The sequence below is a fragment of the Carica papaya genome, chromosome 6, assembly GCF_054855325.1.
Source record: "Carica papaya isolate Zhongbai chromosome 6, ASM5485532v1, whole genome shotgun sequence".
NCBI classification, from domain to species: domain Eukaryota; kingdom Viridiplantae; phylum Streptophyta; class Magnoliopsida; order Brassicales; family Caricaceae; genus Carica; species Carica papaya.
In genome coordinates this window covers 3,959,491-3,980,130 of record NC_142314.1, presented here as the reverse complement: position 1 = coordinate 3,980,130, position 20,640 = coordinate 3,959,491, and the positions used below count along the sequence as shown (strand labels likewise).

The window sequence follows — 20,640 nt, the reverse complement described above, 5'->3', positions numbered from 1 at the left end:
TTTCATATTTTGAGAATAATATCATTGTTAATTATTATTTTGCAAACAAATGTATTTTTATATTAACTTTTAACACAAAATGCATGCAATAAGATTAATCTCTTTATTTTGTCGATAAATTTGTCTATCTAAATATAAAATATATATACTATTATTCAAACATGCAATAAATTTTTTTTATCAATTATATTATCTTTTTGAGTATTGTTGAATGCAAATATTAAATCATCATACGATATTTTATTAGTTTTACTAATAATGAGATTTAATTCGTACGCAGAAAGTTTCATTTGTAAATTAATAAATATAATCACAGATAATATTTTTATTTCAAAATTTTGGATATAAATGATTGATAACTAAAAAAAAATTAACAACGATAATAAAAAAGAATTTATGTTCCAAAATCGAGAGAGAGAGAACCTCACAGAAATAAAAAAACAAAAAACAAAAAATAATAACTAGTTGGATATGTTTTAATATATTTAAATTTATAATATTATTTATCAACAGATAAATAATAATAGATATTTACTATTAAAAATTAAAAAAAAATATTAAAATATTATTTTTCCCTTGAAACTTTACTTTCAAGAAATTTGAATATTCCAAAATAATAAAAAATGCGTATAGCTTCTATAGAAAAAAAAAAATTAAAATAATAAGTAATGCACATGATAATACAGATACAGTACGGTAATTATTTTTTTACAGTGCGATACTGATTGGTAATAATTTATTGCCTTTTATGGTTAAAAGAGGAACCAGTAGGTAAAAACATTGTGTCATTATATCGGTACAACGTATAATATCACATTGATTAGAAGAATTAGATGAAGTTAATTTCACTAATCCATAATTAATTAAGTAATGTTAATTTTTGTACGAGATTAATCGGTTACCACACAAATCTTTTGGGAATTGATGAGTACACTTTCCAGATTCAACTTTGTGTCAGGTTAATGCTTTGTAGACACCTGCACCGCGGAAATAATAAATAATAAATCAAATATTTTATTTCGTTCTCATCGTTCCACGTCGGATGATGACTCACCGTCCATTTTACACCTATTGTTTTTTCATAATTATAATTATTACATTAATATAATATTTTTTTATTTAATAATTCAATTGTTTTAATTACTTGTTTAATTTATTATCTCACAATAACTTTAATTTATAAATTTATTATGTTAAGCCTTGTGGCCGTTATCGAACGGCAACGTCACGACGGCTTTGACCGATCGCGTAAGAATCTTGCCACGTGGCTTCTGACCTGGTAAGACAGTTAAGAAGTAGGTGGGGCCCTAACAACCGTCCAATACGTTACACAACACGGTTTGAAGCTGTAGGCGGCGTCGTTTTGGTCGTCAAGACTTGGAACCCAATCAACTCCTTCTTCTTTCCTCTTTCGGTGTCGCTTTCCTAGAAGACTTACTCGTCTCTACGACTCTGTATATAAAATCCTTTCTCTAACCTTGAGTCCCTCACAATCAACAAACCCTCTCTCAAAGCTCTCTTTCAATCTTTAACTTGCTCCGAAAATCCTTCAAGCAATAACAAAAGTTTTCATAATGAATTCAATGTTCAGTTCCTTCGATTTTCTGTGTGCCGAGTTATTGGGACATAAGGTGAAGGCTGTCTACGCTCCTTCTCCTTCTGCTTCTTCTTCGTCTTCAGGTGCTGCTGCTTCGACAACGACGATGGAGGAAAAAGCTAAAAGTGTTCAACAGAAGAAAAACTCTGACGCAGGCGAGAAGGCCGAAGCGCGACAGCAGCGAAAAACGCCGCGTTTTGCTCCAGAACTCGATGGGCTGAACTGTTTCGAAACTCTTGTCCCCTATTGATCTGATATCATACCTGATATTTCTTTTTTGTTTTTGGGGTTTCTTCATATGTTGAGGTCTTAACTAGGGATTTTGACTGATTTTATATACCGATATACAAGTTGAGTTGTAAAAACATCTGGTTCGATTCATTCTTTAGGGTATTGGTTTTTCTGGATCAAATTCCCAAATTCCAGTTCCATGTTCATGCAAGAAACGAATTTGTTCGTCTAACTGATAATTCCAATTCCATGATTATCTGCAATTTTGTTTATTGATTAGCCGGCGATTATATCGAACACGCAAACGTTGCAGAGTAGTTCACTTTTTCGTCTAGAACTCTTTAAGCGTCAACTGTCAAGCAATTTGGATGGCGCCAAATCAATCGTGAATTCTTTTCTTGTTTTAATTTACTTTTGGTTCAAAAACAAGAAAAAAAGAAATATCCAAATTGATTTTCTTCAGTAATAATACATTTAAAAGATAATGAGGATATAATGAATATAACTGTATAGTAAAATTTTATTTTTCAAAAATTAAAATATATTTTTATAAATTCCATACTTTTTAAGTATATTAAAAACACTCAAAAATTCTTCTGTGGATTTATATTTAAAACTTAAAAATTTTATGCAAATCTAGAAATAACAAAAAAATTAATTTATATACATAAAATTAGAATAATGGATTAAAAAATGCAATAATTTGTCAGTTTTAGAATAACTAATTTCAACTGCATCAAATTAGATATAATTTTTTTTTTATTTTTAAAATGTTTTTTTTAACCCAATTAAATTAATAATTTTAATTTTTTGAAACAGTATTTAATGATCTAATGGAAGAAAACAATAGTTACTTTTTTTTATTTATCTAAAATCAATAATTAAAAATATTAACTTAAATTTATTTAATTAGTAAAGAAATTAATAATAAAGAATATGATTGGATTAATGGAGAGATTAGTAGAAGAAACACGAATTGCACGCCGCTTTTTCTCTCCGGAATAAATATCTTTTGTTGCGTTTAAAAATACAAGTGCTTCTTCGTACTTCGAAGAGAAGAGTAATCAAATCACGGGAAATATCAACTTGCGTTGATGAACTGGAGATCGTCACCACCGGGTTTCCTGGCCACTAGCAACGTTTTGGAGGACACCATCATGTGCTTTTTAGCTAAAAGCATTGCATTTCATGTCAGCAAGATAAAGAGTGAACGAAAAGGAAGCTGAAAATTTGTTATTTCCACTGCCAATCTTTTCCGGGTGGGGGAAAGAAAAAAAAACAAAAGAAGGAAGAAAGAAAGTTACAACTCTATCATCTCTATTTTCTAATCTCTACTTCTTTTACATCCGATGCAGCTTTGTCATGGCTCAAATATCACACAAAAGAATTCTTCTTTCCCATCTTATAAAAACTGTAGCAAGTCGGGAAATCCATTACCCGCTTTTTACTGTGGCTTCTTTGGCTTGCACTATCGGAATCATGGAGAAAAAAAACAAAAAAAAAAAAAATCTTTGATCACAACCTCCTTCCAATTTTCGCAAACCGTCTGGCAACACCAAAGATGACTGCCTTAGTTAGGAGTCCGCGGTCAAGGCTACAAGCAAGAACAATAGCTCCTCCAACCACTAGAAGCTTAGGTATATTTTTCCCTAATGGTTTCTCTGATGAATTTGAAATTTCAACCGCTGATAAATCAGTGTCATTGTCTTCCAAGGACCTCAGGTAGTCTGGACTTACTTTGGTGTTGATCCGAGCCATGAATCCACACCGTGACAATGGATCTCCGGATGCTCTCTGCTTCTGATACGCACGCAAACCAGGGTCGATTTTCTTGACTGCTCCCCACATGCCCTGCCTCACTCCAAGCTTGGCAATTTCCCAAGGTATACCCATATCCTCATGATGGAACAGTAATACTTCACACGCAGTCAGCTGCCCATCACCCCTTCTCGATTCAACTGATTTAAATCCAACAAAGAGATTTGTTAATCATAGATCTTTCGGAGGTTATGGTATGAATAAGAAAAATTCATCAAGTGAAGAGCCAAACAAGGCACTATGCTTACAATAGAGAAACATTTTATACGAACAATATATGAAAAATTACCCGCACGAATGCACCAACTTGAATAGTAACGGTCAACTCGCCGTGGCTTGTTGTGTCTTGGCATAGAGGGGTAAGGTACTCCCTAAAGGAAGAACATACAAACACTTAATAAAAGCAAACTGAAGGAAGCATTCTGAAAATGAAGAAATATGATCAGCAATGCAACTGAAAACAATCGCAGGCAACAAAACTAAATGCCCTAGCGAATTTATTGCCAGCAGCAGTGAACATCTGGTTCTCCCAGATGGCAATGTAAACCATAAACCAACCGAGTTTTACATTATCAGCTAACATATAACCATTTTTCCACATTATCAGCTCAACTAAGTCTTTTAGCGTACTTCAGTTCTTAAAGGAGGCGCATTTCTGAATGGAATCAAGGAGGCTTGAGCTGCTTGGCAGTTGTTGGCAATCAACTAGCATGCCATTCTACTTTTGTATAGTCATATAATCTTATAGTCTTTACCAAGAAAATTTTCTTTAGCTCCTTGGCAATTATAGGCAAACAACTAGCATGCCATTGCAAAATTATAATCTCATCTGAACTGCTACTGATTGAAGTTCGTCACAGCTGGAAAAGGAAAGAAAGGCACTTGTGACGGAGGAGGATTTAGAGCATTTATGCAGGTTAGTTGAGGTTAAAGATGGAGGTCCAGCTTGGATTCAGATGATGGATCTGTCTACTTCAACTATCAGTTATCAAGCTTGGTAGAGAGATCCTGAGATTGGTCCTCCCCAATACCGTAGCAGAACTGTCTTTGAGGATGCTAGTCCTGAGATATGGTTAGGGATTTTTTCTGGGATGATGAATTTTGTTTGATTATTTCAAAAAATACATATATAATCTTATAGTCTCAACCCAGGAAAACTTTTCATCTGAGACTTCATTATCCAGACAAAAACCGTAAACACAGTGAATGGATCCTGCCAACTCCACTCAACTTGACTCTCTTTATAAGACTTCATCAAACATTCAAATCAAAACCAGTAAGTTGATTTATACATTCTGATGCTAAGATTCTAGCCCTCTAAAACCCAACTACAAACCAATTAGACTCAACAATATCAATTTATAGAGGAGCTAAATAAATGCAGGTATATGAATTTCAAGTCTGGTACAAGATCAGGGAAGAAGCAGAGAGCTTTTGCATTCACATACCTTTGTAACACAGTAATATAATCGTCCTGATTCCCAAATTCGCCGCCCTATCATGTACTCTCTATCACTGCAGAAGAACGGAAACTGCACAAAGAAAGCATTTAAAACATAAGATAATTCAAGAAAGCAAGAGAATTGAGGAAAGCAAAGACGAAGTAGAACAGAATCCAACCTTTCGCACCCAGTGAACAACCATAGCTCCAGTAGTAGGGCATTCCTCCAAAATTCCAGCATATACAAGCATGTCATCCCACTTCAAACGAAATTCATCATCCCAGAAAAAATCCCTAACCATCTCAGGACTAGCATCCTCAAAGACAGTTCTGCTACGGTATTGGGGAGGACCAGTCTATCATACCCACCAAATAAATTCAATCAATAACTTGAGTAGACTGAATAATTACACAGAAGCTAACAAATTTAAACAGGGTGAAAAGTTAACCTTCAAAATGCTTTTCTTGCTAATTATGCAATCAAAAAGACAAAAATTTAGCAATATCCATCAGGTGGAATGGAAGAAATTTTACCGCAGGATCTCTCCGCCAAGCTTGATAACTCATAGTTGAAGTAGACCGATCCATCATCTGAATCCAAGCTGGACCTCCATCTTTAACCTCAACTAACTTGCATAAATGCTCTAAATCCTCCTCCGTCACAAGCGCGTTTTTATCCTTTTCCAGCTGCGATGAACTGCAGAAGTTAAGCTGTCAGCTATTTCATTTATCCAAGGGGAAGATAACAAAAAATCGAGTAAAACAAGCTATACATACAAAAATTTGAAAGAATTTTCACAAACCTGCAATCAGTAGCAGTGCTTTGGTTCGACGGCGCAGAGATTGAGTCCTCTCGGACTCGGTCATCGGCAATCCAAGGGATGTAATTGGGCAACTGAAGCTTGACGAAATTCAAGCACGGAAAAGAAGCGATGGCGGAAGAAGTTGACGTTTCAGATTTCCCGGAAGCGTTTGCAGAAGAGACGCAATCGAACATTTCTCTTCCCAAGTTGGCCCATTTGGGCTTCCATGCCCAGCCGACAAGAACTCCAAAAATCACTGCAATCCACAACGGCGCTATAAGCACCATGAGCTCACTAAACACATCTCCAATCGTGGGCTTCCTCAGAATCTCCAGGAAAACCGAAGCTAAACCCATATCAGCCGGAGCAAAACCAGGAATATCCAAAAATGACCCAGATAAAGTCACAGACAATCAAAGCGGAAAAATAAGAAAAACCCTCGATTCAATCAGAAAAGTCAGCGTTAAGCACAGCGATTTTTCGAGGGTTTTTAAGGAAGAAAACCCTTGAAGACACCAACCAGAGATACCAAACCAAAGAAATGAAAGAAAAAGAAGAAAAAGAAGAAGAGAGAGAGGAGGGGGGGACTGAATTGAATAAGAGATAAAGATATGGGTATTGCAAAGAACACAGCCGAGAGAAGGAGACAAAAGATTAAGCAGCGATGAAGATAAGGATTCTGTTATCAGCGGTAGAGAGAGCTGTTGGCAGGATTACCGTAGGCCCATTTCAGACTATTATACCAATTTTCCCCCTCGGCTTACCAGAGCTTGATACGTCTATACAAACATATATATATATATATAATATTATATTGGTAATGAGGTTGCGCTCTTCTGTTGTGTATAATTTGGACCAAAGTGAGGAAAGCGTTTGGGCAAAAAATCAAAATGGGTAACGAAGTGGCGAAAAAGAAATGGAGGAGAAGGGGATAAGAACTGAGTGGAGGAGTTACGGTCTGAGTTGGTGGTAGATTGGGAGTTGGGCAAAGGATGTCGTTTTATGAAGTTATTGTGTGCGTTTTACTATTTATTTAAGCTTTTCTATTGGCTATTGCCTCCCCACCACTACCTTACACGTCTTTGTAGTCGCCGCATCCTCGTTTTTCACGTTTCCCTTTTGGATTTTACTTCACATTTTTTTTTCACCTTTCAAACTTTTTTTATTAATATTATTATTTTACTATTTTTAGGTGACGTAATTGAAAAGTGTAGAAAATAAAACAATTTATGACCCATAAAAATTGAACCAAAACAAGTTGGTTTATATTAAATTCTTCCATAAATTACGCAATGTATTTTTTAAAATATTTTGAATTATTACGTCATTCAATATGTTATTTATAGCACATTATAACTTTTTTTGTTTTGAATGTGATTAATGGAGATCCTCAATTTTTTTTTTTTTTTTCACTTTTTGTGAATTGAAATACTGTTTAATAAAAATAAAGTTTATTATTAGATTAAAAAAATTGAATTAATAGTTAAGAAAGTAAAGATAGAGTAAAAAAACTAACTATGCACACGTGTATGACATGAAAATAAACGTACCTATATTTCCTAAAAAAATTTATGGATAAAAATAAAGAAGTACTGACAATTATTTAATAAATCTTTTTAAATAGAGTTAAAAGATAAAGATATCGAAATTTTAGAATCTTAACAATAAATTTCTCGTTTCAAATCTTATTCTCATTACCTTCTTAAAATTCATCTAATATTAATGTATAACTTTTTTATATTCATAATTGGTGATGATAACAAAACACTTTTAAACAAGTTTCACTATAATTGAATTCAACCTCTTATTATAAATTGAATTAGTACTGAAAAAATCTGTAACTCTCTAATAGACAATTATACTATATTAGATTTAGTTTAATTCAGTATAAATTGAATTTTTTGATTCTGACTAAAATGGATCATATTTTTTTATTAAAACATAAAATAAAATCATAAATAATTTATATATAAATGAGTAACGAGCAATGAACTGGAGTTGATGGATTGAGAAAAGCAACAAGCATGAGCTGAGAGGAGGTGTTGCTGGAGTTGGAGAATGAACAAGGCCTCAAAGGCCAAGGTTGCAAAGAGTTAGGATAGGTGACTCAAGTGAGAGCTGAGTTGAGGGACTGAAGAGAGCAACGAGCATGTGTTGAGAGGAGGAACTACTGGATCTGTAGAGTGAAAGCTGACAAGTGAGAGGTGTTGGAGTGAGGGCCTTATTGCCTAAGAGCTAAGGTGTTGGAGCTAGATTTGAGGCCTAAGCAAGTTACAGACTTCAAGTCATGCAATATACTCGATTTCGGAACAGTAACAAAATTAATGACTTTAATGGGCAGTGGCAATTGATTTTAAGGGGGAGTGACTTTTTAGTTTAGGATCAGATTATGGTTTTTATTTTAAATTTTGAGAATTTTGATTTTATTTATTTATTTATTTACTGGCCAAATTGGGACTAAACTGGTTATTCAGTTTTTCTATCTAAGAACCAAATGTTACACCAAATATACAGTAGCTGACTTTTTATATCGATCTACTTCGTCTTAATATAATATTTAATCCTTAATCATAATTTAAAATATTAATTATACAAAAAATTTGAACCTGTCGTTATGATTTTAGTAAATACAATAATTTCGGATGATATAAAATTAATAAAATGATGGATGAGGTAGCTGGCACATCCGAAAGGCAAATTTAATTATAACAATAATTTGATACTCAGTGTTAGGGTTAGATTAATGGAATAGGATGGTGGTAATTAATTAAAAAGGGGGTCAACATTTATCTTTGGTCAAACTATAGGAGGATTTCAATCTTCATTACAATATACACACGTGTGAATGTATATATATCATGCATATACTTTTAGCGAGTTGAAAGTTTCAACTTAGCAGGGAGAGAGACGTTAATAAATAATGCTGGTCTAGTGCTCTGCGCGGTACGGTACATTTGAATATTTGTAAAATAGTGTTTATAGATATATTTTATTTGAATATTTGTAAAATAATTAATTACATTATTTATAAATTTATTGTAAAACACTTGCCACTAAAGAATATTCTTTTGGTGATATCATAAATATATTGGTTGAAGATTAATTAAGCAATTTAATAATAATTATTACAAGTACTTAGTTTATTATTTATTTAATTTAAGTTGTTGATTAGCGTGTGTGTTCCCTTGTTGCCAAACTCGGTCCCGAGCTGCCTCTCGTGGAGGTGATGATTGTTGACTTAAAATATTATGCAAATACGTACATACATACATACATATATATATATATATATATATAACCAATCGTAAGTCAAATTAAGCTAAGGGTTTAATTTGTCAACACCTTAAACTGGGTTAGACTAAACCAAAATCACTTTTTAACTTTGTATTTATACTGCTCGTGCGGTGCATGTTTGATTTTCGGGCATTGACCACATGTTCTTTATCTTTTTCAGTTTCCAAGTCAGATGTGATCCGTAGAGAAAACACGGCATTGATTTTGACTTGTTTGTGATAATTGAATCTTTACAAATATTTGGTACCATCAAAATCTTTGGTCCATCATGAAATATTCTAATTGATGGAGAATAATAATTTATATTCAAGGAAGAGGAAAATAATTTTTCCGTCCAAATTTTTGAATATACCCAGAGAAATACTGTTGGTGTGGGGGAAGGGGAGTTTTGAATTCAGGATTCTCGGCTGCCAAACAGATCTCAGTTTTCTCACTTTGAGTCATGATTTCTGCCGTACCAACCATTAGTTTCACATGTCTTTCAAACTCAGACCTCACTAAAAACCTTCCCGGCTGGATTTCTTTTTCTGGGTAACGCATCTCTCTCTCTCTCTTCTTTTTTCTGTAAATCCGCTCAATTCAAAATATAGGAACCAATTACAAATCCATGTGTTCCACATGACAAAATCAAATGGGAAAGATCTTTGATGCCTAATTTTTCTACATAAATATTAATTACTATGAAAAAAGTTAGGGGATTACAATCAGATACTCGATAATTGCTTTTTAAGGCATGGTGCATCGGGAGCACGATAATATAATACATGGAAATGGAATTTCATCCATGGGAAATCACTTTAACTTCTCTTTTCGCAAAAGAGAATCCATATTTTCTCTTCATTGATTTCGTTTAATCATGTACCAGCTGTCCCGAGGCAACAAACAACCAAAATTCGGGCAGATGGCACTGTATCGACAAAGGGTTTGATCTAACATAATCAATTTACATTCATCATATGTCATGTTTCAGAAGCTTGTATGCCAGATAGCTCCGTCACCTTCCCCACACCGCTGGTGCACTTCATCCATTCTCTCCACAGACTTGCAAATGCCACTGCAGCTCCAGTCAAACGATGCTGCACAGGGGTTGCCCGCTTGGGCTTTCCACTCACAATCTATCAATGTCATGCTAATAGTATCAGTAAAAGTTTAGTTTCAAAGGGTGTCTACTATTGAGCTTGCTGGTCGTCCCAGCAGACAAATGAATAGGAATTTAAACAGATAACTGATGATCTGAAGTTCAAATTTTAATCATTAAGCTTTTGGTGATTAATTATATTATATTATTTCACATGATATTGAAGCCAAAAGTCTAAAGGTCAAATTTTGACTACCGCTTATTTCTTTGTCAATCAAATTTCAGCACAAGATATGAGGCTTGTGTTCGATTCATGCTTTCAACTAAGTGGGCTTGTAAGTGAGGAAGGTTGAGGGATCATGTCAATGTTTAAATAATGAATCTAGTCATTTTCTATCGTGTTAAACTTTTAAAATATTGGACACAATCAATGATGTTAGAAAAAACGAACTGAACTTCTCAAATAATTTTTCAACACATAATCAACCATCTTACCCATGGGTGTTCCACAGCAGAGGCTTCTATCATCGATATGCTCTACATCGAGACCAATAAACCAAGAACCCAGGGAAACATCCTCATTTGCATACCTATGAAGTATGTGCCTAACAATAATAAAATATGATTAGCGAAGGGTATAATGGTAAATAACACAAAGTGGAATGATTTAACATTCCGTAAGGGCTCACCGGTTTACTGAAATATAGGTTGCCAAATCTTTGGAGATTGCATATATTTGCCCTGTCGCATGCCTAAAATACTTATTTCCCTCCTCACCGAATTTCCAGTATTCTGGTTCATGGTACTTAACCCCTCTGCACATAATGGTCCAGGTAAATTTGATGCTGATATATGCAAACGACATATAGTGTAAGCTTGAGAACTTACTTCTGTGCTAGGACGGGTCCAGACTTCATACAACCAATATAAATACGCGGTTTTGATCTGTGACGGGCCAAAGTGGAACCAACCATCCCTGGAAATTGTTAAAATCAATTAAGTTTCTCCAACATATGCCACATATTAATTAGACATGCTCGTGCTATTCTTGAAGTAGAGACATGCATGTTAAGCCCAAAAACAGGCACATAAACTTACCGAGATTAATGTGGACATCATCATCAACTTTGATGTAGAAATCAGCATCCCACTTAGCCACAGCAGTTGAGAAGTATATTTGAGTTTTTGAAGACAATTCATGATAGCCCTCGATGTGATTCTGCAAGATAAGCAACAGGATAACTTATCAGCAAGTCTTTTCTGACAGGCTCAGCAAATATTCCAGGTAAATGATTGTTAAAAGAAAAAGCTTAGGCGAATTATCATCATACCAATCGCAAGAAATCCTTGTGCTGCTCTTCTTCTGCTTCAATAGCCCGATCCAAGACACCACCAGGAGTTGCACTGGAAACCACAAGATTTTACGGTCTCTATTAATCAAAACCAAAACGATAAATCAGTATGCTAATCCTACCAAATTGAGGAGACTGCTACCTGTGTCCTATAACAAATCGTATTATAATTCCCTTCTCCTTCTCCAACTTCTTCAACTCGTCGCCTGAAATGGAAAATTTCAGACTTATTTTGTTAATATCTGGACTTATTCATCCTATAAGTGAACACCAGAATTATTTAGCTGGACCTTTTGGCATCCAAGTTTCTCTGATTGAGTCCCGTCGTTTTCTGCTGCTGAATGCTGTAATTATTCCCATCACAAAGAAAACCTTCTGCCGGTCCTTCAACTGCTCAGTTCCTGATTGTGTAACTGTTGGAGATCCTACCTCACTGTCAGCTTTGGCAGCTCTTGCTGCAGCTAGCTGCATTTCCAATGAAGAGATTGTTCTGTCTAGTGTCCTGAAAGTATATCAGCATTAATAGTCATAAATGTCATCTTTAGTTTTATATACATTTTAGCAACCAACGTCATTACTGTTGAGGAACACAACAAAAGAGTCACAACAAAATATAAACATTGCAGAGATGAAAGAGGAAATGTACTCAAAGAAAGATAAATCACAAAACAGTAAGTGAAGCTACAAAGGAATAAATTCATTTAAATAGGCTGTCTTTTATGGGCATATTTTTTTTTTGAAATAAAATGTAACTTGTATATTAACAAAGTACCAAAAAAAAGGGGCGTACCAACCCATGGAGATTTACAAAGTAGTTAGTATGCCAATGATATCTCCACAATCCTCATCCCTAACAATATTATAACCCAACAAACTAGTCCCAAAATAGTTAATCCACCTATCTCTTAATTTATACAGACCTAACCCTTTACCATCAAAGACTCTAGCATTTCTTTCTTTCCAAAGAACCCAAAAAACAGTCAAAGAAATCAAGTTGACAACATTACATTTGCAGGTAAGCCCATCCCAAGCCCAAATTTTCCCCCTCATAGTCCCAGAAATCACCCAACTAGTCCCTAAGAGCTCATATAAGTCATGTTCCCTGCCATTAACTTCCCCATTAATCAAGCTATGCTCTCTTATTCTCTGCCACTAACTTCTCCACTAATCAAATTATGTTCTCTTATTCTCTATCATTAACTTCCCCACTAACCAAGTCATATTCTCTGTCACTAACTTCTCCATCAACGACAAGTCTCCAAATAATAGGAAACCAAAATCTATTAACTTCTCCACTAACAGTAGAAATAAATAAATAAAACTAAAATAGACAATAAATTCAGTCAAATAATGATCTCGTGCTGTTTGGTATTGTAACTTTAACAATCACTTGAATGCTCTCATAGGAAATCTGAAAAGATACCAGAAGAAACCCTCAAGGAAGATTCAAGATCCTTACAAAGACTACTCAGCAAGAAAAAGTAACTTACAAGATTACATCATGAGTTTGAGAGACCTGAGAAAGGATATCGCCCTCCTGTACAGAGGCATCCTGTAATAACATACAAAATAAAAAAAAATAATCCATTATTACAAAGCAGTAAAGCTTCTTAAAGCTTTATTTTTCTTACTTGCCTTCTTCTCACAATTAACTATGGGGTGAAGTGCTTTTGATTGATGTTCTTCCGTGGAAGAAGCTCCCTCATCCATTTTGACTGGATCAGGAATAGACCAAAACCTATACAACCAAACACAAAATCTCATTAATGACCACCTTCACCTGTAAAACCCATGTTTTATAATCAAGATTCAATGAAATGAAGCAGAGAAAATAAGCAAGAACATGCTGCAACATGTGAGGATGCATAGGAAACTGGTAAATTGAGCCCTTAAGAGCAGAATTAGAAAAAGGCAAAATCATATCACATAAAGATCGTAAGAATGGGACTTCACGAAAAGTCAACAAATAAACAATCTAATAAACCGCAAAGGCCACAACATCCCACCATCAAACCCAAACGGTATTTGGACTGAGTAAAAGCACATGTGCAGAACGTGCAGAAGAGGAAGAAGAAAACGTGTAGAAAATGCTTGCCGGAATCAGCTCAATCTTATCTTTAAGCTTATCTTTTATTTTTGAATTCTTTCCCCTAGTTTAATGGTAGATTCAGTTAGAAATTTTATGTATTTAAACACTCATTTGCAGCAATAAGAAGCATTGACAAATTTGCAAACAAATTGTGGTTCTTCTCACCCAAACGAGAAAATTTTCTTATCAAATTAAAGAAGCTTCTGATTGAGACCTATCAATTAGTATCAAAGGCATGGCCACCAACAAAGAAAGGATAGAAAACCTGGAAAACAGTGTGGACGAAATGCAGGACCATCTCAGCCGAATGGAGATTGGCCTGGTCGACCACATGCTTCAGCTCGAACATACCGCCCGACGACTCGTTGACTCCCTGATGCTCAATAGGGAGGGGGCTAGCAGCAACACCACCGATCGTCCCAAGCAATCGCATTTGCCTCGCGAAGAAGTTCCAGAGCAGACGGAAGGGGGCCGATGTTTGGTTCCAAAATTACAAAGTTGGACTTTCCCACCTTCGACAAAGACGACCTGACTGAATGGTGTAACCAAACCGAGCAATTCTTCGACTTCCATAACATCACCAACAACCAGAAGGTCTTCTTAGCTTCCTGACGGGCGAAGCCAACCAGTGGTGGTAGTGGCTTCACCGCACAGATAGAGAAGAAGGGAGAGAGGTCACGTGGGCTATCTTTCAGGAGGAGCTTTGGGCTTGATTCAGGTTGACGGAGTGCGAAGACTTTGATGAGGCTCTATCCCGTGTGAAGCAGTCCGGCCCATTACCCGAATACCAGAAGGAGTTTGAGAAGTTGGGCAATCAAGTGCAGGGCAATCAAGTGCAGGGTTGGACCCAGAAACCGCTGGTGGGCACTTTCATCGGCGGGCTTAAACCCGAAATCGCGGAAGTATCCACATGTTCAGGCCCAAAACACTGAAAGAGGCAACCAGCCTGGCCCACATAAGGGAGGAGCAACTCGAAATCCGACAGAAGAGGTTGATCCGGGTCCCTCGAAATCCGACCGGTCCACTAGAAACCCTAGCGGCTACAAATGTTCCACCTCGACGACTCTCTTGGAACGAGGCACAACGCTGCCGCACATAGGATTTGTGCTACCATTGTGACAAGAAGTTCACTGCAAGCCATTGGTGCAAACGACCGCAACTCCTACTCCTCAAAGGCAGGAATAAAGAAGACGAAGAGGAAGCAAGGCCCGATGAACCAGAAATCTCCCTCTATGCCCTCATGGGGTGGTTGACTCCAAAAACCATGAAGGTCCGTGCCACCATTCAGAAACAAGAATCCATTGCCCTCATTGACAACCGGTCGACTCACAACTTCATTAGTGAGCGACTCGCCAACTCTCTGCAGCTCCCAGTGGTGCCGACACCTCCCTTGCTGGTCAAGGTCGCAAATGGCGACCCGATAAGATGCCGAGGCCGCTTTGAGGATATCCCGGTGCTATTAAACGGTATTCCCTTCCGACTTACTCTCTTTACTTTACCACTAATCAGGTTGGATTTGGTTCTAGACATACAATGGCTAGAAAACTTGGGTCCGGTCTGTTGTGATTGGAAAACTGGGACGATGGAGTTCACCAAAGACTGTTGGCTCCACCACTTGCAAGGCATGTAGACCGAACCAATATAACCCACTTCCGGCAACACCATGGCCAGAGAACTCAGTAGACGACCCTCTGTATTTGCCCTCTGTGTGAAGACCAACGTCTCCACCACACCCACTGTCGAAGTCAAGTCTGATATGAAAACTATTTTGGATGAATTCCAAGCAATTTTCCGCACACCTGATTCATTGCTACCTGCCAGAAAAATTGACCACCACATCAACCTCCGCGAAAGGGCTGAACCGGTGAATGTCCGCCCATACCGGTACGCCTACTTTCAGAAGGTTGAGATAGAGAAACAGGTGGATGCAATGCTTAAAACCAGACTCATACAACACAACACCAACCCCTTTTCATCCCCGATATTACTAGTACGGAAGAAAGATAGCACCTGACAATTCTGCACCGATTATAAGGCTCTCAATGCGGTCACCATCAAAGATCGCTTCCCTATCCCAACCGTGTATGACATGCTCGACGAGTTACATGTTACCACTTTTTTCACTAAATTGGATCTCATAGCTGGGTACCACCAAGTCAGAGTATACCCCCTAATATGTACAAGATGGCCTTCTGGACTCACAGTGGCCATTATGAATATTTGGTGATGCCTTTCACCCGATGAAACACCCCCTCCACATTTCGGGCTCTCATGAACGACATGTTCTGATCGTTCCTCCGTAAGTTTGTTCTAGTATTTTTTGATGATATTTTGGTTTACAGTACTACTTGGACCCTCCACCTTGATCATGTGAGACAAGTACTATAAGTCTTAAAACAAAATCAATTCTTTCTCAAGCTAAAGAAGTGTGAGTTTGGGCTACAAGAGATTGAATATCTGAGGCACATTGTCACCTCTGGCGGAGTAAAAGTTGATAAGAAAAAGATTCAAGCTAAAACCTACTGGCCTCCACCAAGCAACACCACCGAACTCAAAGGCTTCTTGGGTTTAACCAGGTACTGTAGAAAGTTTGTGTGCAATTACAGACTCTTAGCCAGATCACTGACCAACCTGTTAAAGAAAGGAAAATTTGAATGGACAACAGATGCAGGGGAAGCATTTGAGAACTTGAAGAAAGCTATGACCACCACACCAACCTTGGTTTTACCCAACTTCAATGAGCCATTTACCATTGAGACAGATGTTTCAGGAGAGGGAATTTGAGTTGTCCTCACTCAGGATGGAAAACCCATAGCCTACATATGCAGGGCCCTCGGAATATCAAAGCAATCTTGGTCCGTCTATGCAAAAGAAATGTTAGCAATAGTCGTGGTTGTACGACTCTGGAGACCCTACCTCCTTGGCCATAAATTTTTCATCAAGACAGATCAGAGAAGTCTCAAGTATCTTCTAGGGCAGCGCATCACTACCCCAGAACAATAGAAATGGATGTCCAAGCTCTTCGGGTATGACTATGAGATTCTCTACAAACCAGGAAAAGAAAACTCCGCTGCAGATGCCCTTTCTCGTAAAGAAGGAAGCCCCATCTTGCATCACCTATCCCCTCCCCACTGTAATATCTGGGACAGCATCTAGAAGGCAACACTTGGGCATCCTTATATGCAGAAACTTAAAAAACTAGCCTCCGACAACCCCAAGGCAACCGTACACCGAGAAAAATGGGCTGGTCTACTATAAGAATCGGGTAGTGGTACCCCCAGATACTGAGATTAGTCAATAGTTACTCCAAGAATTTCATAACTCTCCATCAGGAGGTCATTCAGGCGTAGTAAGAACTTACAAACGCCTAGCTCAACAATTTTATTGGCCCACAATGCGCAAAACAGTTCATCAGTATGTTTCGGCCTCTGATACATGCCAAAGGACAAAAGTGGAAACTCTCTCCCCGACAGGTCTTCTTTAACCTTTGCTAATTCCATATCAGGTATGGGATGACATCACCATGAATTTTATTGAAGGACTCCCCCCCTTCCAATGGGAGAACTGTCATATTTGTGGTAGTCGACCGCCTCAGTAAGTCAGCTCATTTTGTTGCTCTATCTCATCCGTTCTCAGCCAAGACTGTAGTCGAGAGATTTGTGGACAGTGTAGTAAAATTGCATGGCATGCCGAGATCTATTATAAGCAACCGAGACCCAGTATTTATTAGTCATTTCTGCCAAGAGTTCTTCAAGCTCTCAAGAACCCAGCTAAAGATGAGCTCATCTTACCACTCGCAAATAGATGGGCAATCCGAAGTAGTCAACCGGTGTCTAGAACAATAGTTACGTTGCTTTAGCCACCAACAACCTCGCAAATGGAGCACAATATTTTCATAGGCAGAATTTTGGTACAACACTACCTACCACTCAACCATTGGCATGTCCCCATTTTAGGCTCTTTACAGTCGCCCACCACTAATTATTCCCAAGTACCAACCAGGTGCAACTTCTATTGACGAAGTTGATGTTCAGTTAACTACTAGAGATGGGCTACTCAGACAGCTCAAGGCCAATATGCAAACAACACAAAACAGAATGCAACAGTTTTCCAAAGTCAAGAGATGCGATGTTTAATTTAAGGAAGGGGACTGGATATTTCTTAAGCTATAACCCCACAGACAGCAGTCAGCCTTCAAGTGAGTTTTTCACAAATTGGCTTGTCGCTTTTATGGACCCTACAAAATCATACAAAAGATCGGACCAGTCGCATACAAACTACAACTACCTTCCGAGGCCCGAATACACCCAATCTTCCATGTGTCCATGCTCAAAAAGAAAATAGGAGACTCCCCCAGTTGGCCAGATGCACTACCAGCAATGACAGATGAAGAGGACCCCATTCTACAGCCAGATGCCATCCTTGATGCCCGTTGGGCAAAGCATGGCTCCCGCATTATAGAAGAAAACTTGGTCCAATGGAAACAATTGCCAAGAGAAGATGCAACATGGGAAAATGTTGAAGCACTGCAAAAACACTATGGCAACCTGAACCTTGAGGACAAGGTTCCCAAAAAAGGGGGAGGTAATGATAAACCGCAAAGACCACAACGTCCCACCATCAAACCCAAACGGTATTTGGACTGAGTAAAAGCACATGTGCAGAATGTGCAGAAGAGGAAGAAGAAAACATGCAGAAAATATGTTAGCCAGAATCAGCTCAATCTTATCTTTAAGCTTATCTTTTATTTTTGAATCCTTTCCTCTAGTTTATCGGTAAATTCAATTAGAAATTTTATTTGTTTAAACACTCATTTGCAGCAATAAGAGGCATCGAAAAATTTGCAAGCAAATTGTGGTTTTTCTCACCCAAATGAGAAAATTTTCTTATCAAATTAATCAGGCTTCTGATTGGGACCTATCACAATCAATTAGAACTGCAAAACAAAGCATAATCTGCTCTAAGGGCGTAGTTGATGCAATTAGTGGAGTTGCAAGAGGGCGTATGCTGAAATAGAGCTTAACCCAGTGAAACTAAATTGTACAGAGTGAAATGGATATATATATATATATATATATATCCATATTGTTCAATGGAGACAAAATAAAAATATTTGATATATTTTACCAAAAGTAGTCTAACATTCTTCAAGTAATACCAAAACGAATACTAATATGAAAATTTGTAGTCAACTACAGCCCCAGTAATTCTTCAGAAGTCAATTTCTTTGTGAGCAACTAAGATGTTTCGATGCTAATTGACATTGTAAACATGGATTGCCACCATTTTCACTATTGGCTCAAACAAGGGAACACCTCCCTTTGCAATCTTCATCCCTGACTACAGAATTATTTGAATCAACATGAAAAACTGGAGAGAAATAATTGAATACCGCATTTAAATCACACCCCCATGAGAAATTATCCGCATTTGGACTTTGGTTGATGACAAGACAGAAGAATTCCCAGATCAAATCAAGATAAAGATCACAATCCCAACATCCCAAATGACTCAGAATTTTAAAAAGTTCAACAGACACATCCTGAGGAACCAATTGCTCTCTTATACTCCACCCATTTTCAAGAAACCCTTTACTAACCTGCAAAATGACTTCCCTCCATAAGCTTTTCAACTAGCCCTTAAGAAACTCCTGAAACTTCCACTGTCTAAGACCAACTTTCAAACAACTGAATCCCTTTTGACAAAGTCCACAAACTTGACCGGAGCCAAAGTGTCAGCGAATCTACTACCAGAAAAGCCATGAAATCAGACAGCATTTACAACCAAATCCTCCAAATCTAGTATTAGCCGCCGGGAAAAGAGGCATTAACTGTCGCCATTTCACACAGACACACTCATACATAGTACGCGCATCTCGCACACAGAAAAGAACAATAAAAGCTAACCAATTACTAACAATGGACAGAAAATGCCAGACACCCAGATAACAAACACTGGTTAAAAGAAAGTCACCAGGAATCCAGACCAAATGCATTAACATTTACCATGCAAATTCTGTATCAAAACAACTGAAAACACCAAAATAAACTCAGAAAATAGAAGAATAGTTTGAAGATGATGAAAACAGTAAAAAGTTAGCTTTGAAGAAAATCTAAAAGCCGATCACTCAAAACAAGATCTTGAGTTCGCGAAAGAGAATGAGAGAGAGAGAGAGAGAGAGAGAGAGAGAGAGAGAGAGAGAGAGAGAGACAGAACCTATCGACAACACTAACACCCAACAAAAAGCTGGCGATGCAGAAGAGAGCAACCCATCTGGTGGAAACGCCATTGGCAACGGCCTTTTGAGTTCTGCCGATTCCCATGTCGAATTAACAAAAGAAAGCTTCAACTTTAAGGAACCAAATCAACTTTCCTCCCTCTTCAATCCGAGAGGCGCATTACAGAGAGGACCCCATTAACTACAGCAACGAAGGAGACTACAACATCAACAGCCACAGAAACTAATCAAGTTTCTGTTTAAATACGCAAAAAATGGAGATGGTGATGATAGTGGTGGTGGTGGCGGCTTTCGTGAGCTCAATCAGAAACAATGGAAGGAATGGGCCACCTGTAAATTATATATGCTTTGTAAAGTTTGATTGTTTTTGTCACGAGAAAATAATATATGGAATTTAATAAAATGACAGGCAGCGATGAACAGGGTACAGTCCAGTCCAGTGTTTATTACCAATACTACCCCTGACTTTTCTTGGAATGACAAAAGTCCGCGTCCGTGGGCCCATCAGCTTTTCCTTCTCTTTATTATCTTTTTTTTTTTTAGTTATTTCTTATAATTTTTAATTACTTGCTTTTTTTAGGAGATTAATTATTTGCTTTAAAACAGATAACTTAGCTTTATTGTTGGTATAATTTAGTCTGCTGATAAAGTAAACCTCTCTATATCTAATAATTTAATAAACTGTAAGACTATTTTAAA

At 37.3% G+C, this 20,640-nt stretch overlaps 3 protein-coding genes across 4 annotated transcripts; 1 reads left to right on the top strand and 2 right to left on the bottom strand.

Moving 5' to 3' along the window:
• The first annotated feature begins 1,476 nt into the window (after nt 1-1,476).
• LOC148253231 (uncharacterized) lies at nt 1,477-2,091 on the top strand. Its single transcript, XM_088206262.1, has one exon. It carries the CDS (start codon nt 1,575-1,577, stop codon nt 1,845-1,847), a length of 273 nt encoding a protein of 90 aa, XP_088062388.1. The 5' UTR covers nt 1,477-1,574; the 3' UTR covers nt 1,848-2,091.
• A 944-nt stretch (nt 2,092-3,035) lies between these two features.
• Nucleotides 3,036-6,651, bottom strand: CP5 (Polyketide cyclase/dehydrase and lipid transport superfamily protein). The gene is made up of 6 exons (XM_088206662.1): nt 5,891-6,651; nt 5,622-5,784; nt 5,267-5,443; nt 5,095-5,178; nt 3,936-4,017; nt 3,036-3,786 (listed from the first exon to the last, which is right to left on the bottom strand). Exons 1-6 carry the CDS (start codon nt 6,244-6,246, stop codon nt 3,344-3,346), a joined length of 1,305 nt encoding a protein of 434 aa, XP_088062788.1. The 5' UTR covers nt 6,247-6,651; the 3' UTR covers nt 3,036-3,343.
• A 3,309-nt stretch (nt 6,652-9,960) lies between these two features.
• Nucleotides 9,961-20,175, bottom strand: LOC110816546 (Galactosyltransferase family protein). 2 transcript variants are annotated; one of them, XM_022044778.2, is made up of 11 exons: nt 19,920-20,175; nt 13,250-13,352; nt 13,105-13,166; nt 11,905-12,116; nt 11,757-11,820; nt 11,594-11,666; nt 11,361-11,481; nt 11,151-11,238; nt 10,952-11,077; nt 10,758-10,867; nt 9,961-10,299 (listed from the first exon to the last, which is right to left on the bottom strand). In XM_022044778.2, the coding sequence occupies exons 1-11, from the start codon at nt 20,024-20,026 to the stop codon at nt 10,151-10,153; spliced, it is 1,215 nt and encodes a 404-aa protein (XP_021900470.1). In that variant the 5' UTR covers nt 20,027-20,175; the 3' UTR covers nt 9,961-10,150. The 2 variants fall into 2 exon arrangements, with proteins under 2 accessions (XP_021900470.1, XP_088062789.1); XM_088206663.1 differs by lacking the exon at nt 19,920-20,175 and adding an exon at nt 19,303-19,398.
• Nucleotides 20,176-20,640: the final 465 nt, after the last annotated feature.

Excerpts from the sequence above, each read along its gene's own strand:
- LOC148253231 (XM_088206262.1), top strand. The coding sequence starts at position 1,575 with ATGAATTCAATGTTCAGTTCCTTCGATTTTCTGTGTGCCGAGTTATTG.
- CP5 (XM_088206662.1), bottom strand. The coding sequence starts at position 6,246 with ATGGGTTTAGCTTCGGTTTTCCTGGAGATTCTGAGGAAGCCCACGATT. Across the intron at positions 5,785-5,890 it reads AGCACTGCTACTGATTGCAG|TTCATCGCAGCTGGAAAAGG; the intron begins GTTTGTGAAAAT and ends TAACTTCTGCAG. Across the intron at positions 5,179-5,266 it reads TTGTTCACTGGGTGCGAAAG|TTTCCGTTCTTCTGCAGTGA; the intron begins GTTGGATTCTGT and ends TTCTTTGTGCAG.
- LOC110816546 (XM_022044778.2), bottom strand. The coding sequence starts at position 20,026 with ATGGGAATCGGCAGAACTCAAAAGGCCGTTGCCAATGGCGTTTCCACC. Across the intron at positions 13,353-19,919 it reads GGTGTTAGTGTTGTCGATAG|GTTTTGGTCTATTCCTGATC; the intron begins GTTCTGTCTCTC and ends TTGGTTGTATAG. Across the intron at positions 10,868-10,951 it reads ACCTATATTTCAGTAAACCG|GCACATACTTCATAGGTATG; the intron begins GTGAGCCCTTAC and ends TATTATTGTTAG.